The sequence below is a fragment of the Lepidothrix coronata genome, unplaced genomic scaffold, assembly GCF_001604755.1.
Source record: "Lepidothrix coronata isolate B3197 unplaced genomic scaffold, Lepidothrix_coronata-1.0 Scaffold48, whole genome shotgun sequence".
In the NCBI taxonomy this organism is placed as follows: domain Eukaryota; kingdom Metazoa; phylum Chordata; class Aves; order Passeriformes; family Pipridae; genus Lepidothrix; species Lepidothrix coronata.
This window is the reverse complement of record NW_016690228.1, coordinates 3,604,437-3,626,362: the sequence shown is the minus strand read 5'-3', so window position 1 is coordinate 3,626,362 and position 21,926 is coordinate 3,604,437. Positions and strand designations below refer to the sequence as shown.

Genomic DNA, 21,926 nt, shown 5'->3' with positions numbered 1-21,926 from the left:
GCAACCAACCTTGAGGGAATGAATCTTATCAAAAACTGATACTTAATGTCCACAGAGGCCCTGCATGATCAAGCAAAGGCAATGTAGATGGTGCAGTTATTGCTGAAACTCCTCAGTATGCTACAGCTCCAGTGAATTATCATTCCTCCTCCACATATTACCTTCCCCTGACCTGCCTAAGGGTAACTGCATGACCAACCTAAGCTGCTGTTGAAAGGGGTTATCTCACTTCATCTCACATTCTTCACATCTCCATGCATTCCTGCTCACTCCCTTCTGTTGGCCTGGGCACTTGTGTAGCTACATGTCCTACATGGATCATGCAACAGCACTCTGATGCTCACTCTCCCATTTGCAGTCATACAGTCTATGGTGCCAAGATCACTGTCTTGGCCCTTTTCAAAGCCATATGGCCCCCATCTTCTTTATAGGAATCACAATTATTGTGGCACAGAGTCATCCCAGGGAGAGTTAGGTACCTGAAGGATATCCCTCCAGCAGGAGGCTGGCTGTACTTGGTTCCTTTTGTAGACCAAGGTGAGAGACAGAATCAAACCTTCAGATAAGGCCCATCACTCTCTACTGTACACCCTTCCATCTTGGATGCCTCATCTGTCCAACTAAAATGGAGGGTAAATTGTGCCTATGTGCATATTTTGAAAATCATTCTTGTTCTAGTATCTTATCTTGCTGTAGTCTTTGTCAAATGAGAAGTATTTTTGTGATAAGTGTTACGGAAGAAAAACTCTTGAACTATGTGATTATCATATCTTCCATCACATCCTCCAAAACCAACTTCTTTGGCTCCTTTATCAGGCAGCTTACTGTTCATAGTAAGGCAAAGAGTCAGAGACACTCCTTAGGTCACAGATATGTCCTCAGTCCCCATTTCCCTCATCTCTTGATTCACAGCTTTCTCACTTATCCCCAAACTACCTGGCAGCCAAGAAACAGTTCATGCTTGGTATAAAGGGATGTGTGTGTTGCCTGTGGGCTGACTGTCCAGCTGGAGGGTAGGAAAAGAGGTAACTCGAACTCATATTACAGTCTTTTTTCTCCATGGAGACAAAAATTTGTCCCACTGCCTTTCATTTAGTTCCAATGAAACCTATGGAAATTTAGTGTCTCTGTGAAGAAAGATGACACATGTTCACATCATGTTTCCCTTCAGAGAAACAGGGTAAAAGGAAAGGGATGAGAACGTCATACTGTGTTTCTGGCTGCGTAATCCCATGTCCCTGGCCCTCAGCCTTCTCCTTGGTGGTGTGTCCATGTAGTTTACCTAGGCTTTATGGAGCCTGTAGGCATATCAAAGCAGAGGCTGTGCTTACTGTATATTAAGCACCCAGTAAAAAAAAAAGACTTCCAGCTCTGAGAAGACAGTGTATTGGATCTTCATGCAGACAACCTTAGGAACCTATAGTGGGTGCTTTCACACCATGGTTACAAGGAATAAACTGCTTGGCAATTCCTCACAAACACCACCAGAGAGAAAGATTTTTCTGCCAGTGCTACGAGCTTCTCTGCGAGCTCCTTTATTCTTACTGCCTGCTGTTCTCCTCTCTCAAAATATGCTGCTGGCACCTTATGTTACACTGGCAACAGCAGTGTTAGAAATAATCATAATTCCAATTTAAAAAGTCAACAACCTTATCATCTACTTATCTTCTGGAAGGCACTTGAAGCCTTCAATACTCTCCTCAACCACAGATTGAGGAGATTGCTAACTTGCTGAAAAGCAAGAACCCCAAAATGCTGGTGTACTCATACACCTTTACAGATATATTCCTGGATGTAAGCTGCTGTAATTTTCTCTCCTCCCTTCCACACAGTTTGCCACAATTTGAGAGTTGTCTTGGTGTCTCAGTCTGCACATGCTGCAAAACAGATTCACATGATTTGGCATTCTCAAACTGTCTTGACTGTTTCAGCTCTCTTCACTCAAAAGCCACAATCTACATCCATTTGCCTATCTAGGGCCTAAATGTCTTCATCACACAGATTAATTCTCACAGGAGACTCAATACCCACAACAGAAACAGCATGGTAAATTTATTTTGATATCCTGAAGAGTATTCCTGATCTATGGAAAACAGCTGGCAATTGCCGTTCTGTGTCTTTCAGAAATGCACAAGAAGAAACAGTAATCAGAAAGCCCTGAGTGGGGAACTGAAGCACAATGGTGAGCTGCTGCTCAGAGGATTTGACCCAGTGAGTTTGGTGATGCTGGCACGAATGCGCCTGGGCCATCAGTGTAAGATGCGGGACTTCATGTAACAGCCTATATTGCTGCTAAATTCAGTCCAGTGGAGAGATATAGGGAAGGTGCGTTAATTATAAATGCTCAACTATGACATTAATTTGTTTTATTGTTATTTCATATTGTATGTAGAATTCAACCAAAAAAAAATAATCTCGCTTTTTCGGAGTGGGGAGGGAAGGGAAGAGGGCATGAAATTGAACACAGAGAAAGCAGTATTCCAAATGGCTGCAGATTTCCATTTTAAAAGAGTAAAGTTTTGCATAGAAATACGTCCTTCCCAATCATAAATCTTCCTAAAGGAAGATATGGAAAGATTGTACTTGGAAAGAACCCAGACACCGATCTTCGGTATAAATACCAAATTCTGTACAGTGTTGCAATGTGTAGTGATTCAGTAAAACTCCCATCAGTAAGCACCAGTAAATCAAAAGCTGTACAAACTGCATCCAACGCCATACTTTTAAAAGTCTTGTCATTACAGGCATTGTGTTCTCTTAAAATTTGACTCCTATGTAAAGCTGAGAGTCTCAAAAATGTGTTTTTTATAAAAGGGCACAAAGAACATTGCCTTAAAAAAAACCCCAAGAAACACTGTATGCTTGAGCAGCTAACAAATTTGGTCGAACAATGAGCTCCATACCGCACACAATGTACTCTAGTTAACTGAGAGTGTGATTTTATGATGGGCTTAAAACAATTTAAGACTTTACTGCTGGCACTCTTCCCCCTACTATTCCCAGCTAAGTGTTTCCAGTGCTTCCCACATGTCAGGTCTAGATGCAAGTTGAAAGAGCTTGCTGAACATACTGAAAAGAAGCCCTCAGGCAAGAAGTATTAAGGACTGTGTCTTCTGGTGGCAGTCAGAAAACTGTTTTGGCTATAAATGTTAATTTTCAGTCCTCTTCTTTTAATGAGTTTGCACTTTTGCACAAATGTTCCTGGTATCAGAAAGAGGTGACAGAGAAAAGCCAGAGAGCAGGCATAAGCCACTGAGACATGGTCAAGCATTGCCACGTTTGTGTCTCTGTAGACAACAAACAATATTAGCATTACAGCAAAGGACTCATTTGGACTTGACAGTAGTGGACAATTAGCTTGAATCTCAATCTTTTCAGCTGACAGCAGTGTGTGGCTCAAAAGATCTACCCTGTACCATCTGATGGATAAGGGAAGCAGGAACAGAAAGCATGCTTTTTTTTGGTGCTTCATCCTGGTCCCATATGATGGAAGCCAGGAGTCACCTGGTAAATATTTCATGAACCTTTCAGAAATCACAGATACAATTTTTTTTCTAAACTACTAATTAAGAAATATGTTGTACCAACAAAAACGAGGCAGGCAGAAGACATCTACTGCTCTAGAATGCGGCATGCACCAATTACCAAATGTCTCAGCTCCCCAGCGAGCTTGCATAAATAAACATTATTTATTTATTTTTAGAAGTTCACATTAAAGGAAATACACCATGATAATGCACTATGGACATAAAATGAGGAAACTAATTGTTGGCATTGTCAAAACAGTGCACATTTAGCAGAAACTGTCTTAACAGCTTCAGCCTTCACAAGTGCTTTGTTATTTGACTCAGTGACTCAGATGGCTTTTCCTGTTCTACCCCAACTAGTGCCTCTGAGTCAGAAGCTGCCATGGGACAGACTTATTGTTTTAGCTTCCCTCTTTGGGCTTTAACAATTCAGACAGACATCACAATGATTTCCAGATCATTCTCATCACTGTACCAGCTGAACTTGGATTTCCTGTAACCCATTTCTCAGGGAAAAACACCCACTAAATGGCTGCCTAGCTCCTTGTGGTTTTCTGCGACAGCAGCAGTAACACTTCCACAGAGGGAAATTTAACCCACATCACCAAATAATCCAATTTAACTTTCTCTGAAATATTTCCTCTAAGTTTTTACTAGAACTGTATGGCACTTGATAGCTCAGTCAATCAAAGACTTCCTATGCTTCTGAATTATATTTGGTAATAAAAAAAAGAGGATGTGTTTGGTTATATGGTTTTGATTATGACTGTGTGCTTAAAAAAGGAGCTAGAAAAACATTCAGATTGTCATCCATACACATTATTCTTTTTTAATAACTAGTCCAGTTTTCATTTGCTGTATCTATATGACAGGAAAAAAAATCCTGACTGTATATGGACAGAAAAGACTATACAAAACAACTGAAAACAATGTTTTGATAGCTCTGGTCCAGTAGCTGTTTAGGGTACGCTTACACTCCCGCTACAGAAATCCCAAGTTAGCACTAAGCCAGTAGGAAATAATTTAATCATGGGACACATAGCTTGGTGCATGCTATATGATCCCAAAGAGGAAAACTCTGAATTATAAAACTAGAGATACATGGGTTACTCCAAGCTGTACAGATTTGAACAGGAACTTCAGTCTTTTCAAGGAGAATGGCATGTTGTGCTCATTGCCACACACTTGGCATATAAAAGTCAAATCTAGGTTTGATTCCAAATTACACATTCTTTTTTGCATGTCCTTACACATGATTGTGCCTGACCTCCAAAGGAGCCTTCCAACCTTAACTTTCTGTGATTCAGTACCATACTCTTCTATCCTGTATGCAAGCATTTGGTCCTTCATCATGGTGGAACTTGATGACAACCAGCTACATAAATACGTTTTGCACAGCTAAAGACTGCTAAGTGGCATGTAACAATTACATTTTCCTTCTTCACCCAGACATGGTGGGAAGCACCATTGCTCTTTACACCTACCAGTATAACACAGGCCAGGCAAGATATGCAGAAGATGTATTTTATTTTTCATATGTATTTTCCACAGGAGCTGACACTTCAGATTTCACTACTATATAGAACACCTGAATTTGCAACATTGATAGATGCTGCAGGCTGACTCTACATGATTTGGGTCCAATTTCCTCTTGCATTTTTCCTCATACTTTAATTAGTCTTTCTTTTATAATAACACCTTCTGGAAATACAGATTAATGCTGTCAAGCCCACTGTAAATTGTTTTTACAATTGTATTTAATACAGCTCATTGCCAGCCATTGTAAAAGCATCTCAGTTCTCTATGGAAATAAGAAACAATACAGACTACAGTATATCTTTGCATAGCAATAAAAGAACATAATTACATCCTTACACTCATTAAATTACATTGTTTGAAGAAACAGACTTAGAAAATACCCAGTCCACCAGTGCCTGGGTCAGAATCAGTTAGAACAAACCTAAATTAAAGTAGGCAACTATATTATGATATTCAAGATTTGTGACAGACTTTTCAAAGCCCAAATCAAATCCACTCCTCTTCCTGCTACTGGTTAGTTTTCATCATCTTTAACAGTTCATTGAAGACAGATTTTGAAATTATACAGAAGTAACAGGAAGCCATTTCTCTGTATGCTGTTGTTACAAGGCATCTTGTGGTGGTTTGACCCTGGCTGGACACTGGGTACCCACCAAAGCCATTCTGTCACTCCCCTCCTCAGTTGGGCAGAGGAGAGAAAATATAATGAAAGTTTTATGAGTTAAGGATAGGGAGAGATCAGTCATCAATTACTGTCATGAGCAAAACAGTCTTGATTTTGGGAAATTAGTTGAATTTATTACCAATCTAAATCAAAGTAGGATAATGAGAAATAAATCTTAAAAACACCTTTCCCCAAGTCCTCCCTCCTTCCTGGGCTTAACTTTATTCCCCATTCTCTACCTCCTCTCCTCCAGTGGCACAGAGAGACGGGGAATGGCGGTTATGGTCAGTTCAACACGTTATTTCTGCCACTGCTTCCGCCTCAGGGAGAGGAGTCCTTCCCCTGCTCCAGTGTGGGGTCCCTCCCACAGGAGACAGTCCTCCATGAACTTCTCCAACATGAGTCCTTCCCACAGGCTGCAGTTCTTCATGAACTGCTCCAACGTGGGTCCCTTTTCATGGGGTGCAATCCTTCGGGAACCCACTTTGCTGTGGCCAGCAAACCTGCTCCAGTGTGGGTTCCTCTCTCCAAAGGTCTGCAGGTTCTGGCAGGAGCCTGCTATAGTGTGGACTTCCCATAGGGTCACAGCCCAGGGAGCTGATGCAGATGACACTGACACAATGTTGACCAAACATTGACCAAATCCAGAAACAGAGATCTGAATTTATACTAGCATAGGAACAGAATATCAAACAGAAAATTTATTAAAAAGAGATATGCTCAGTAACCCACATATCTTAAATCTGCCAAAACAAACTTTCTTGTGCTTAATTTTTATAACCAGAAAGTGGGTGAAATTCCATGGGTTAGAAACATGGGTATGTGCAACAGGGAAATAAAATTTTAATATCCCAGCTCTCAGGTTTACCACTGAAGAGTATGAACAACCTAAAAACACCCCAGAAGGACTCAGTTGTTTCCTAGCTGCTAAAAGAAAGGCAGAGGAGCAGGGGAAGGTGAATTACCAGCTTTCCAACTGCAAAGCAGGTGAGTGAGCCCTTTACCTCATTGAGAAGCAAAACACGAACTAATGTGTGCTACAGGGTTTTGCTATCTCAAATGTTCTAAACTCTTCCACAAGGGACCAGTTTTATGTTTCATTTACCAACTTAGCTGGATCAGTACAAATGTCTATCCAGGCAGCTACCTCACTGCCTAGCTAAAAAAAGAACCAAATAAAAGCAAACCCCTCAATTACACAATTATTTCTAAGATAATCTGGTTGTATGGCTCCAGAGCTGACTAGGTATGGAATATTTAAAATCATAGAATCATTAAGATTGGAAAATATCTCTAAGATCATCATGTCCAATCATTAACCCAGCACTGCCATGTTCACCACTAAATCATATCCCTAAGTGCCACATCCACATGTCTTTTGAATACTTCCAGGGATGGTGACCCCACCACTTCCCTGAGTAGCCTGTTCCAATGCCTGACCGCAATTCAGTGAAGAAATTTTTCCTAATATCTAACATAAAACTTCCCCTGGTGCAATTTGAGGCCATTTCCTCTCATCCTTTGTGAATATCACAAATCACAAAAGTCTTTCTTCAAAATGTCCACTTCTGGTTTGGGTCTTTCTGAAGAGCTATTATCATAAAGGCAAAGATTATGAAGAGGAGGTAATAAGCAGCCCCCATCAAAACTCCTCCTCCCTGGTCGAAAATTGTCCCTGAAACACATAGCTCAAAGCAATCAGAAGATAATTAAAATGATGATGTACAGAGACTGTTGCTTATTGTGCCAGCCAACACTAATTAATTATTTCTTTGTGATTCCAACTGTCTGTATCCATATGCCACCTATGGTCTTTATATTTTGGTATTAAGTACTTCGGGTAAAGGTCTCTTCTGTGGGTGTAAAGTGCCTAGCACAATTCTCTCACATAAAATTAGGGATCCCTAATGATAATTGAAAACCATAATTGAAAAGGTAATTAAAAATATGAGCAAAAAGAAGGTTAATACATTTCCTAGATTAATGAAGAGCACACCAATATGCAAAACTTCTTAAGAAGACAAAGCACACTTCCCCCTAAAGAACAAAGGGAAAAATGACTATACACACCAGAACTCAGAAAAAAATAATCAGCATTTTTCTTCACTGAAATCATACTGCTGAACCTTTGAAAGCTGTAATACTTCAAAATGCAGCATCCATTGGACAGGTTTGCCTGGCCTTTTTGCTCTACTCAATAAGAAAAGGCAAAGTGGCACAGTCACCTTGACAACAGCCAAAGTCCGCACAGCAGATAGCTGCTGCATTTTCTTGCAGAAATACCCACATTCTAGAAACTTTGATACTCTTTCCCAAATTACGTGCTGTACAAAACCACAAATGCTAGATGAATGCTGACAGTAAAAAAGGATTTTTTGATTATTTGAAGCTGGGACACAAAGGCAAAAAAGAAAAGTGAGATGTTGCATAGACCCAAGGTCTAACTAACCCACCAGGCAGGGCTTTGAACTGCTGAAGTAATACTTGATAACTGCTGCCATATGCTTAGGGAAAAAAAGTACTAAAAATAAACACATATACAGAATGATTCCTCCACTGCTGTATAGCAGTCAATGAGATTCTACTTCTGATTTAGAGGGGTGTAGGGTTACTGTACACCTTTGCATTGGTGCAAAGTCCTGCAGTTTGCTCAGCTGCGGTGACATAGGCAGCTGTAGTTAATTCACCTCCTAAATCTCTTAACCTTTTCTTGGCATGTCTGTGGAAAACTGTTGTCCAGTGGAGTTCATCTAGAAAGACCCCCACAAAACCAAATTATCTTATAATCCTTCTGGTTTAGATAAACTCCACTTCATTGGAACAGGAGCTTCAGATGAAGATTGGAACAGAAGCTTCAGATAATTGAGATTCTTTGCTTCCTAATTTTCAACAGTCTGTGTTATGATTGGGGCCTAACATCGTCATTGATTAGACTGCTTTCTGTAGTGAGAATTATATCACTTGTTTAATCTTTTCCCCAAAGAAATTAAAAGGTCCAAATCACCTTTCATTCCCAACCTCTCTTCCCCAATAATCTCTTCTTCAAATACATTATGTACCCACTGACTACCAGCCTCTGACGTTAACGTATTTCTATCTTACTGAAATTCTTTTATATAACTGTTTCTGTTACTCTTGCACTGTCTGAACAAACTAACCCCACAAACCCCTCTAAATGCAGAGTTAAATAATACTACTTGTGAAGCTGTATCAGTATAATTTGCATTGGAAGCAGAAAACAGAAAGAAGGAGACTGTCCTGTCTCCTGAACTTGTGTGTCTTTGCTGGAATGATAATATCTTGTACTGACAAATTACTCATGTTGAAATACATCTGCAATCCCCATGTACACTGGACAGCGTGGCCAGCAAGACACTAAGGTGCCCACAGTTAACATGACAAACAGTAGCTGCCACACAACAAAAAAATTCCCCTTAGAACAGCTCATTTAATAAAAACAAAGACTTACAAATTTAATTTGTTACCTTTATTTGTAAATGTGCAGCAGTTATGCAAAGTTGGTAAGGGATCCAAACCAAATTTTTAGATGAGAAACACTTTACTTACAAGCTGTCTTCTGAACTTACCTGCCTCTACTAGGCTAATAGTTGAGCCACCACCCAAAAAGACGAGGAAGTTGGCAGCATATTCCCCAACCCATCACCTGAAATTGTGAGCTGAGGAAGTGCTGGGGCATACATCTGGTGTAACCAGTTGAATACAATATGCTTTTACTATCATGAGAAGTTGATTGCCTGGATTTTGCCTCCCAGTCATTTCAAAAATTATGTCTGACAGTGGGAATCCAGAAATCTATTTAAATAACAGAATTTAGGAAAAAGCTGCACTAAATTCTCTTTTTTCTCTCTCTCTCTCTCACACACACACACACTGAGCAGATGGAGGAAAGACAGCAAGTTCCCTGCTAGTCACATCAGCTCATGAGCCAGACATTACAAAAACTGTCTGATCCAGCTCCTGTTGCAATCAATAAAAGTCCTTCACTGAAGACCATGGGAGATAGAAAATAACCCTCTCCACGCTTCAGTCAGAATGTGTGAAAGAGAAAAAACTGACAGCTTTCTTCCCCTCCGATTTTCATGGTTCCTAAAGATCCAGATTACAAAACACAATTTGTCATCTATGAATTTTTGATGTGCTTGCTTGGCATAAATAATGCTCACGTCTATGTGTGAACCAGGGAGACAGGCATCACTTTGCACTTTGACAAGAGAGAGATACTAGTAGCCATGCATGAATAAGCATTATTGCGTTTCAAAGTGCTGAGGATGCAGTATGTTCCTGCAACTAAGGAAGTGGTTGGAGCAGAAAGAGGACTGAAAAAGTGCTCCTTGTTCTTAAAAAACAAAAATCGTCATTTTGCATTGGTTAAAAATAAATAAAAAATAATCCAGACACCAGAATTCGTCTTTTATCAGTTGGGTAACTTGAAATTCAACTGGCTATTGTAAATACCTAGAAAGACTGGGACACTTAGTAGAGCATCTACCATCTTTGAAATCAAAGAAAAACTTGCTCTGAAGTGCTTCACTGGCATCAGCTTACAATAATTCAATTATTCCTGCATTCCCCAGCTCTAATGACATTCATCACTGCAAACTCCTTTGGATGAAGGGCCCATTCATACTGGCTACACAGTGTCTACAGGTTTTATTCTCATTTTGCCTTGCATACTTGTGAGCTTCAATATGACTTTACCCATGGCTTATATTTTGGTCATAAATATTTAATCAATTTAATTTTCTATGCTGTTTCTAGACATATATCCAAGAAGAGGAGGAATGGGGGCTTTACTGCGTCAAAGTGAACTCCATCAATAACATCAGGTTGATGTTAATAAATATGAAACAAGCAGAAACATAGAAAATACAAGAATCTGTTTAAAAAAAAAATAATCAAAGTTATACTCACTGCTGGTAGAGGACATACGGCTGTACTCAGACCTGCAAGACAATGATTTTAGTTAGAATTTATTACACTGAAAAGAGATCATGAAAAAATTACCAAATGTAACAGATACTGTATATTAAAACAGTTTAATGCCCATTTAGCATTATTTTCGTGCTAAGAGAATAACTGGAAAAAGTTATGAACACTGATTCAGAAAAACTGGCATCTCACATGAGTTTTGACATGTAATCAAAGTGAGTAGAGCAACTAGGGTTTTATCTAGGGCATTCATGCTACCTAACTTCAGGTGTTAAAATTAAAGCTCAGAAGGCTCTCTACAAGGAAAAAATAGTCTGCTTCAGACACAGGTCAGGACTAGAAGTCTTACTAGACTTTGACTCAGCTCCTCACCTTTCTCACTTTACGATCTCTAAATGGTGCTTTGTAGATTTTTTTTTCTTTTTTTTTTTAAGAGAACTCAATTTGAAGAGCAGAATTTTTATAGTTCTTTGGTCACAAATGGCAGAAAAAAAAAGAGTGCTAAAATACAAACAGGTGACAAAGCTTTTTGTTTTAGGAAACCATTTTCCTCCTCAAGACATCTCTCAATAAAACTATACAACCATTGGTTCTAGTTCAGTGCATACTGGATTACCTATGATAAAGTTAGAGCAGTTAAGTATTTTGAACAATAGTGCAATTAATTTTTCAGCTGCACTAACCCCAATCTCCTGAAAACCCCATTCTGGGCTGATTAAGATATAGCCCATTTATGTCCTGAAGATTCAAAAACACTAAAGGTAAATAAAATACACCATCACTGAATCTTAAAAAAAATTAATAAAAAAACTCCACTTCTGAGACCCTACCTCTGACTTCTGGGTGTTTCGGCTTGGAGTTCACAGTCACACAGCCTCCACCCTCCCAGTTGCTGTGTCCTCAAAACAGACCCCACTCTCCAGAGCACTCTGCCACAATTAACATTTTACACTTATGCCCTGTGGTGCCCTGAAAATAACAGTTAAAGTGCTCGGGGAGCTGTAACACAGTTCTTGGATTCAAACCCAAATGCTTGTTTTTATATAATAGTTGTAGCAAGTTTGCAACATTTCTTTAAGTTAAAGAAACCATATGAGCCTTGACTCCTAAGATATTTGTGTGGAAGTGGATACCACCTAAGCATATTCTCAGGATACCTTCATGCTCTAGGCTCTCAGGCATCCAAGAGAATAAAGGACAATCAATCCCACATAGCTATAGTATCTGTTTTTGATTTTAATATGGACACATCTCTGCAGAAGAAACAAAGCAATTACAGTCATCCCCATATTTCACAGCTCTGTGCTTAGCACTCAGTATTCTGCAGATCAGATGCCAAGACTGCTGGTTTGAGTGAGAAAGACCACTAGACCAAGTCTTTTTGCCAAGCCTGCTGGACCAGTGAAAGATGACACAACCTGAATTTTCCACAATACTCAAGAAAAAAGATCCGCTAATACCATCAAGTACCATAAGGTTATCCTAACTCTCAGAAAAGATATGGGCAATGCTGGGGAGAGAGTTGCTGATGGGGGCTTGCAGCTCTCCCTCACTCACTCTCCTTTGCTAATCCTGTACCCCCAGCCACTTTGATAATGCCAGGGAGCAAGCAAACATCTTTGCCACACTGGCAGAGACCACAGGATTAGGCCATTAGTAGCCACTGTCAGTCACCCATGAATACCTGTTACACAGCACCTTCTCTATGAATAAAGTGCTATCCCTCAACCGATAGCCTCCAGGACCCCGGTGTAGCTGAGAAAGGCAGAGGCAGTAATTGTTGTCCCAAAGGTAGGCTCGCTGCCTGGTGCACAGCACCAATTTACACATGAAGGCAAAGTATTTCCATTTCTTCTCATTTGCACAAAGTAGCAGCTGGTGGTAACCCGCAATGGGCTGGCTCCCCAGTCATCAAAACTTTACACCGTTTATACATTGTAGTAAACAAAGAAATCACTGTTCATTGGCTACAAGTCACAGAGTTCTCTTATTGATTAGTATTCTACCTTCTATCGGTTAATGATTCTCTCACATCTCATGCTAATTAGTCCACATGCTCAGTTTTTCTCTTGAGTAGGTGGGTTTCTTGACTCAGTGGGCTGTGAGTCGCTGGTCACAATCTCCTCATTTCTTCACAGTTGCTGAGTTGGCTTTGTTAGTTTCTTCCTTATCTTGGGAGTTCTGCCAAATGTCCTTGTGGCCCACAAATTCTGCATTCTTTGTGCCCACTATCAGCAGTAAATCCCTTTCCCCAAGCTTTGCTAACCTTCCCCTAGGCTGGAGATCACTGAAGCACGTCAATTCCCAATCCTTAACAAGCCAATTCTACCAACAAGTAATTTATCTTTTTAACACATCAACATGAGCAGAGAAGGAGACCTGCTTCTTCCTACTGCTGGGCAACGTACACACATCACTGGTCCAGCGCTGGGCAGGGACCAAGGGGAAGTGATCCCAGGAGCTGGCTAAGGTGCTATGCAGGCCATAAAACTGCATAGTATTTTCAGCAGCAAGTCAACGTCTGTCATTTGGCACCATGTATATTTGGAAGGGTGTGAAAACTGTGTAACATGTCACTCCTCATAAGCCTAGAGGGAAGCAATATGCATCCAGCTGCCTTCAAGCATCCCAAGCAAGGATTCATTTACTCTGCACTTCTGTTTCAAAACAGCCTGGGGCTGTCCTTCAATGTATCTGTGTTCAGCAGTTGGCAGCTAATTCAAAATGAGCCTGCACTGCTTGTATTTCAGACAACATTTTGCCTTTTGCTTACTACAAGTAGTAGCAGCATTCTATTACTTCACACTGTTATTTTATTATCCCAAAGTGCTGCAGGCACATTATAGGACATGGAGAACTAATGAGTCCTGAACTGAGGGAGAAGCAGTCCTTACATGAAGGACTTGAAAAATGAGACAAGAGGAAAAATAAAAAGATGGGGAGTGAGAAAGGAGGAGACAATAGTGTGCTTGGAGACTAATTGCATAGACACATTTTAATAGGCTTTAGAATTGTTTTGGGGTTTTTTTGTAATTCTAATATTGTTCAACCTAATATTTAATTCATGTTTGTTGCATAACTGACATACACATAATTAAAAAAAAAAAAAGGATAATTAAGCTCAAAGGCATACGTCAACCTCAGACACCGAAATGAGGACTGCACCCTCAGTAAGCTACCTCTATTGTCAATAAAAGGAGAGGTCTGAAGTGTGTCTCCCTAGCTGTGTCTAGTGAAGAAGGCTACAAAACCAGCATTCCTAATGTAGGACCCTTTGTCACATGTCTAAAACCTGGGGCATACAGGCTCTCTGGACATCAAACTACTTTGTTCCTTCCTGTTCTTTGCATTCCTGCTTAAACATCCCAAGTATCAGCTTCTATCAGTTCCCTTGGAAGAGGAATTTCCCATTAGGATAACTTAAGAGTAAAACACTCATGGTCTTTAATGGTGACAGATGGGGGCCATACTGGGGCTCAGAGGTTCCAGGCTAATTATATGGTCTTGCAGCAAGCTATTTCCTCTGAGAGATGTTAGATTATAAATAAAAGGAAAGAGACATTTGGGACAGAAACTGAACAAATAGAGGACTATTACTTTTATAGGCATATAATGAGAAAAATAAAAATTATCAAAAAGGGTATTGAAACAGTGTGAGGTAGTGAAAGGGAAGGCTCATTGATCAGTCAGAAAACACACCAGTCGGCAAAGAATTTGTCCTCAATTAACAGTCCACCAGCAAAGAGGAGCTGTGAAGATGTCAAAAGGCACTAAAATAGGAATGTAGAAGCTTGAGATAAAGGTGGGACCTCGATTCCCATTAGTGCCATTGAAGGATGACAACTATGTGCTATCAGAGAGGGTAATAGCATCAGGAGCACAAAAGATCCCGAGCAATCCTCTGAGACGTACGTGCACTGCTCATTGCTGATTTGTGATACAGAGAAAATACCCAAGAGAGGGAAACATCCCAGGGAATACCAGTAAGTAGCTGCTAGTGCAGCTTGCAGTTTTTGAGTACAGTATATGAAAACACTGTTTCTTTGGGTAAGAAACATGGCTATATCACAGCTCTGAATCACACAAGCAATGTAGCTACGTCAGCACTGCTCTGTGCTTGTGTTTCTTTGGCACACTGATCAGCTGTGGCACAGCATCACGTTAAGAGATACAGCACTGACAGCTATGGTAATAAACAAATATTCCCAGGAGAACTGTCTGGGACCAAGGCCAACTGCCATGAAACAGTCTGCACCTGTACCATTAAAACCTCTTGCCTTCCAAAACATACTGGTGAGTGGCCTGCTGGGAACGATCCCTGAACCACGGTAACATGGCAAAACAAGTCCCCGGCCCATGGTAAAACATACCCAGGAATGACATGGGAGAGAGCTAGATGGGCCCATCCAAACTGATGCCATCAACCATTTTAAGTATTCAAAAATATGGGCAATTCTGTCCTGGTGCTCAGGGACACCCCTACATGCTGTTTAATGCACTGGCATGGCTGGAACTAAGGTTTCTGAGCCGTGCAGCATTTCCACAAGGCAGTTTGCTGTGTAAAACAAACAGATCTCAAGTAATTCTAACATAATACTACACCCCAATATGCCCATGGTCTCCATTAGCAGGGCTCCTAATCCCACCCCTCCAAAATGAAATAGTGGAAAGTTTACAATCTCTTCTGCTGTCTGCATCCTTCACTTGCTTAGGACTGATGGAACAGCATCTGTTGGATTCACGTTTCCCATGTCTTCTCTACACAGAGTTGTTGCAGATTTCACTGTTACATATTAAGAGCTATGTTTAACAGCTTCTTTGCCTTCCCTCCTCTCAAAGTGCTCCAGAGGGCACATGGGAGTATTTAATAGCAGTTAAAGCCCCGTGCACAAGTTAGAAGATTTGACATTGTAGCTCTGTCTTGGGTTTCTTCTCACCAAATTCCTGTAGGTCGGATTATGATCTGCTTCACTAATACCAGTCCAATGCAAATCTCTTACCTTCATTGTACTTCTACTCGTGTAATCAAGATGACTGAAATGGAATAACTCAGAGCCACTTGTCTCAAAATCCTTGCTCTAGAATTCTAGTAGAATGATAAAGTCAGATGACAGATTCCCATCATGCAGCTCTAAGCATTACACTCAGGAGCTTATTACCAGCAGTAATGTTTGTGACTCTACATGAGAGACATGATCATCATTATCATATAAGAATGAAAGGTTGTTTGTAATCTTCCAGAAAGCATCTGATGAGGCAGGACCACTCTGTGCTTTAGTGAACACACCTGCCTGCACACTCTGTTCACCACTCATTCACAGAGTACTCCCAGAGGAACAGATCAGCTATCATGTATCTACATATGCAAAGCCAGGCTCGGTCATCTTCCTGAGGTCCTCATTCTCTTAATTAGCAACAGAAGAAGCCTAATTTATACCAAACATCGAACATACACACCGCTGCAGTGAACCTCACTGCTTGCTGGGACCTAGCCATCAGGGCTGTCAGCACAGAGCCCATGGCCACCAGAATGTGATTTAAAGTCTGTTTCAACCTTGCTTTCAGAGTCTAGCCCCTGTGCCAGGCACTGGGGTATGCCTGCCCTGAGGTTCAACCAAACAGCTTCACTCCAGTGAGTAAATCTGGTTAGAAATGGTGCTTCAAACCCAATTTGTGACAAGCAGCCCAACTTTACATTATTCCAGTGTCAAATCAGAGACAAGTTGAGTACCGTGACATATCTGGACTGATGTGTCTACATAAAGTGAAAGTCTCAGCAAAAAACAAAAGAAGCCCCAAGGTAAAAATAGGCCTTGAAAAAAAAGGGGCCTTGGTTTGTGTTCCTGAGAGTTTCTCATAGATGGATGAAATATGTGACAAGAGACTGACATGTCATTTTGAAGGACCACCATACAGATGACAAAGTCATAATGTTGAATCCCTTTAAGCTAGAAACACGAGACATGAAAACAACCTGTCACCCCAACCATTCCACTATTCATTTGATAATTTAATCAACCCATTCTGACTGAGGACACACAATACAGTATTCTTAGTATTTTACCTTTAAATAAGGAATACTTTTTTTTATATAGGCTTCCTTGTCTTCTATTAACAATTGTATTTTCTGCTTTAGAATCTCACACATTTTAGAGAGCTGCAACAAATAAAGGATTTTTTAAATCTGCTTAAGAGATAAGTTAACAGAGGCTCAAATATTTTGCAATTTGGCCAGGATCACACAAACAGCTAGTGAGAACCATAAGAAAAACCAACAAACAAATATAGCACAGTCAAAAAATTAACATAATCTCTGCAAAATTAATTTGAGGAATAGAAACACAGAAGAAAATCTAAAGGAGGGAACAAGCACCATGAGTGTTAGCTGTAGCCAAAGAGTAATGGAAATATAAGTGGAAAATTGCAAATTCAAATAAATTAAAAGTTACAACTTCTAAAAACTTTAAATGACTTTAAAGTGAAGAAAAAAACTATGTATTTAGGCAAAATTTGAGACAATAAGTAAGCTAACAATTAAAGTGTGAACCTTTTAAGGCCTGGGCTCTTACAGCTGTTTAAGTGAACAAGTAAATTTCTGCTGGGAATTGTCACATATGCTGAAATCTTCATTAATGTCAGCTATCTTACTGAAGTGTAATGCTCAGTTAATGCATGTATGCTTGATAAACAGGAGAGAGCAGTCCTATAGAAGCAATCCTTGAACACAACTAACATAAGGCAATAAAAGATCAGGAATAAAAAATCAAGAACTTTAGAACTGAGAAAATACCCATTTTCTATATTCATTATGTATCACTTGGGATATCAGTCCTGAATATAGTGAATTCAGCAGATACTTTGCGCTCTATATTAGTGGTAGCAAGAATCTGTTTCAAAATTAGGCATGCCTAACAACTTCAAAAATTGCCTTAGTTTGTTGTCTTGGGTGTTTTAGCCTCCAGACCCCTTTGCTCTTTTCTAAAGAGTGAAATGACTGCATTTACATGGCTTGTAAAATGAAGAAAATTTTAAAATTCAGATTTCTACAATTAATTTTAAGTAACTCAGTATTTTTTTCCTCGTTTGTTTGGTTTTCTTTCCCAGTTAACTACAATTCTGTAAACTTACATATTTCTCCTCCCTTCAATGTCTTTCTTCCACTTATTTTTCCTCTCTGTTCACTTTCTAATAAAAGTCCAAAGAAAGATTATTCTAATATTCCTAAAATTTCATGTTTTATAATACAAATCCACTACTAAAATTATTACCAGAGAAAGCTCTATCCCCCATACTTCTGGGCTAAAAGTTTTCAGTAGCAGATGAAATTAGGTTTTTATACTAACCCCCCCCCCCAAAAATACGTTTCCCAAGAAGATACAATTTGTACAGGCAGAGTCTCTCAGGCCAAGGATGGACAAACAATTTCAAATCTCATTAATAAATAGCCAATATAAACTAATTGGCTTATATGTTCTACACCCTTTATTTAGGTACTTGACAACACCAGCTCAATCCATTCTTATTGGATTCAGGAACTGAAAATATGCTATTTTTGTTCATCAGACTCTTTGCCAACCCTATTTACCAAGGCAAATGCAGTAGGAGGAACATATTTTCCAACGGATGAGGAAAATGAAGTCTTCAAATTGTAATTGATCTTGCCTTTAGCACAGAGTTTTGCCTGCTTTTGTGGCTGGCAGCCACAACAAAACCTCAAGCAACATATGCCCTGTGGAGTACTTGATATGTTCAATTTGGTAGCTGCTGTAAGCAGCTTCAGCACCACAGGCTCCATATTAGAGCTCACACATCATTACATACAATCATTGAGATGACAAGGACTTGCAGTGCCTGGATTTACTACAGTCACTATCCACTATTGTTCCCTGAGTGACAGAAAGGGACCACTCGACATAAAACTGTTGTTGAATTACTCTGACAGTTGTTTCTCCTTATACTTTCAGAGCATGATAGCTGAACTTCAAAACAGTTACTTTTTTTTTTTTTTAACCATTGAGTAACTGGAGAAAAAGGAAAACAGCTCAATTTAGCAATAGCTGCGAGGGGACTGAGACAAAGCAAATAGCAGATCTTCTGGTAAGAGGGAAAAGCAAGTGCTCTGAACAGTTGGTTTGGTGAGAAAGCTGAAATATAAACATTGTGAAAGAGACATACGCAACGTGTTTATCAGAGTTAAATAGCTGCTAAACAGAACTAAAAATAATAATTGAAATGCAGAGACCCATTGCTTTTCAAAATAAACATCAGTGCAAAGCACTGCAATTATTAATTGCCATATGTCCCTGTTCAAATTCCTCAGACAGACTCTAACACCAACCTTCAGTTTCCACTGTCAAGCATGGGAGAGAGGTGCTTCATAAAATCATCAGCTTTAGCACCTCATCAAAGCCAGGCACAAGCAGCTGTCATGCTGGCCACTGAGGTCTAAAGGCTAATGTTACCAGCTGGGTCAAATCCTTCCAAGTGCCTGTCCCAAGGAAACCAAGGTTTTTCTATTAAAGGTAAACACAGCAAATTAAGAGTGACTTGACCCATAAGGGTTTTTTGAGCTTTGAACTGGCCAAGAGTTCACTGATTATTACTTTGTCTTCCTTTTAACCAGGTTCCCCAAAGGGGACTAATCAATATTTGAAAATTGGCCTGGATTTTTTTCCTTTTAGTTCATGTCACATGACTTTCACCATTAGGTGTGCCTACAATACAAAGTTAAGGAAAAAGTCCTTAGACTACAGAAGAGATTAAAAAAAAAATTTGAATTAATAACTGGATATATGAAAAAAATTACCACATTCAATTTTCACCGTTTTGGTTTTTATTTGTAATATTGCTACTTCAGTTTTAGTACTGTGCTCCTGACACCACTGTATAAAGAATTAGCTTTACAGTTTTGCAACAGTTGGACTAGAGGCCAAGGGAGATACAGGAGACAAGAAGCTGGAGAATAACAACTGGGAGAGCAAGAAGGGAGGAGAACGAAGACTCAGGAAAGAACAACTTTAACAGGAGCATGCAACCTTCTTTTGCTCATCTGGAGACAGAGAAGGAGCAAAGGCTTGTTGCCATTCCTGACAAGATGCCATGGCAGCAGCATGTAGGATGGGCTGGAAAGCACTTTCCTCTCTCTCCAGCAGAGGTGGGCTGAAGGCACAACCTGAATAGCAGACGCCATGGATCACGCTTGCAGCTCCACGAACTTAGGAGAAGCAGTCCAACTAACAAACATAGCACACCTCTGGCAGTAGGGTTACGAAGTCAGAAAACACGTCTTTCTCCTTGATTCTGATACGACACTATAAGCAAAGTTTACTCAAAATTATGAGTATCATGACAAGTATCATGATGAGTATCATGACAGAAGCAACTCAATTTCAGGAAGCCTACAAATCTAACTTGCTTTTCAGGTGGCTCTCTAATGGTCGTTCTAAGGAGTCAGCTCTCTTTGCCTGATGCTGTCTCGGTGCCACTGCCTGAAGGACAGTACAGGTACCTGGGCATGCTTCCAGACTATCCCCAGCCGCACTATCCCTAGGATACGGGGATGGTGGGGCATCAAGCCCTAACCAGTGTGTCTACAGCCCGCTGTAGACATTGGGCTGTGAGCCCAATGCCTCACAACTGAGGCAGCACAACGCGCTTTGGAGCTCAAACTTAAAGCCTATGGCCACGATCTCTTTGCGTCTTCCTCCCCATGTGTAGCAAGAGGGCGGTGGGGACCTCCACCGTAGGGGTATGTGAACTCCCCGGGGCTGCCCCAGCAGCGTGATGCCCCGCGGCAGGCGCGCTCCCCGCGGGGTCACAGCTGACCCCCAGCCCCGGGAGGGGAGGAGAGGAGAGGAGACCCGGCGCTGAGCGGGATGGTGCCGGGGCACAGGCCCCCGCTGTAGGGGGGCAGCCGTGCCGGGCACTCGAATTCGCCGCCCCAGCCCCGCCGCTGCCGGGACGCGCTCAGCGGCGGCCGCCCTCAACAAGTGCAGCCCCGCGGCCTGCGCGGGAGCCCCGCCGCGCCCCCGGCCCGGGGGCAGGTGCGACTCCCGCCACTCACCCGCCCGTCTCCGCTCCCGAGTCCACGCAGTCGTCCTCGCCGCCGGGCTGTTTCTCCATGGCGGCGGCGGCACGGTGGAGAGGGCTCCAGCCCGCCCTCCCGCTGGGAGCGGCGGCTGCCGCGACCGCCTCTGCCGCCGCCGCTCGCCGAGTGTGAGAGGCAGCGCCCGCCGCCGCCACCGGCCGGCCCGCCCGGGGCCCGGGGCCGCTCCTCCGGCCCGGCCTCCCCTTCCCCGCCCCGCTGCCACCGCCCTCCCGCCGCCCGCTCCGACGGGAAGGCACCGCCCGCCTCGCTCGCTCCCCTCGAAGCACTCCCGGCCCGCAGAGAAGACCTTTCATCCACGCGTGGACACCGGGTTTAGAGGCTCGTATTTCAGAAACTACTTCAACACCTCCACTCTATCACTTTCGCGTTTCCAGCTGGAAGATGGGCTAAAGGTGCGGTGCCCCATATTCAGCGCAAGTTAAGAGAGTCTGTTGGGGGTATGGACGTCCTCGCTCTCCGTCCGGTTTTTGAACATTTCGCTGTTACAGCCTTTTAATTTGAAATCTTTCACTGTGCTGAGCTTTCTCCAGTCTCCCTCCTTCAGTGCTGCCTGGCACTTGCTCATTACATTGAATACAATAATTTTGAAATTACACACAAAACCGGGCAGGGGATGGTTTTCCAATCACAGAGTTTCTGTAATGGTGCAAAAGGAGCATTTTGAATGTTGCCTGTGAATAAATGCTGATTGGTAGGACAGCTGACTGGTATTGTCAACATGAGAATGCAGGGAAAAGTTGTGGGTGAGCTCCCATATTCTGTTCATGTCGTACATGCCTGTTTGTCTTGTATTTGGAGATGAACACCTCTCTTTCTCCATCACTTGCATAAATACAAATATCCCATGTAAGTGTGAACCAAGATCTTGCTCAGCTAAAAAAAAAAATAAATCAGTCTTCCCTTAATCCGCTCATTCAGACTGTGGCAGATTTTACAAGAGGAGGTGGCAGAACTGATTTGTTACCTTGTCTCTCCAAGCTGGGATACCAGCTCTCTGTCTCTTCTGAATCAGCTTCTAGCACAAAACTGGCATGGGGTGCTCTGTGTTCCCTACAATCTAGATATTGTGGGATAATTAAATCTACCCCACAACTGGAAACCTCTTCCATTAATATGTTGTGGAAAATGCTTTGATGAA

General features: G+C 41.4%; 1 protein-coding gene across 6 annotated transcripts in view; it reads right to left on the bottom strand.

Annotated features, from left to right (window-relative positions):
* FAM124A (family with sequence similarity 124 member A) overlaps positions 1 to 20,842 on the bottom strand; it is a 44,102-nt gene extending 23,260 nt beyond the window's left edge. For all 6 annotated transcript variants that reach the window (XR_001874840.1, XR_001874839.1, XM_017815146.1 and 3 more), the window contains exons 1-2: positions 20,744 to 20,842; positions 10,663 to 10,694 (exon numbers count right to left, since the gene is read on the bottom strand). Coding sequence is in view for 4 of the 6 variants with exons in the window: in XM_017815146.1 (XP_017670635.1) it covers positions 10,663 to 10,694; positions 20,744 to 20,802 (91 nt within the window). In the remaining 2 variants the exon portion in view is untranslated. The remainder of the gene's footprint in view (positions 1 to 10,662; positions 10,695 to 20,743) is intronic.
* Positions 20,843 to 21,926: the final 1,084 nt, after the last annotated feature.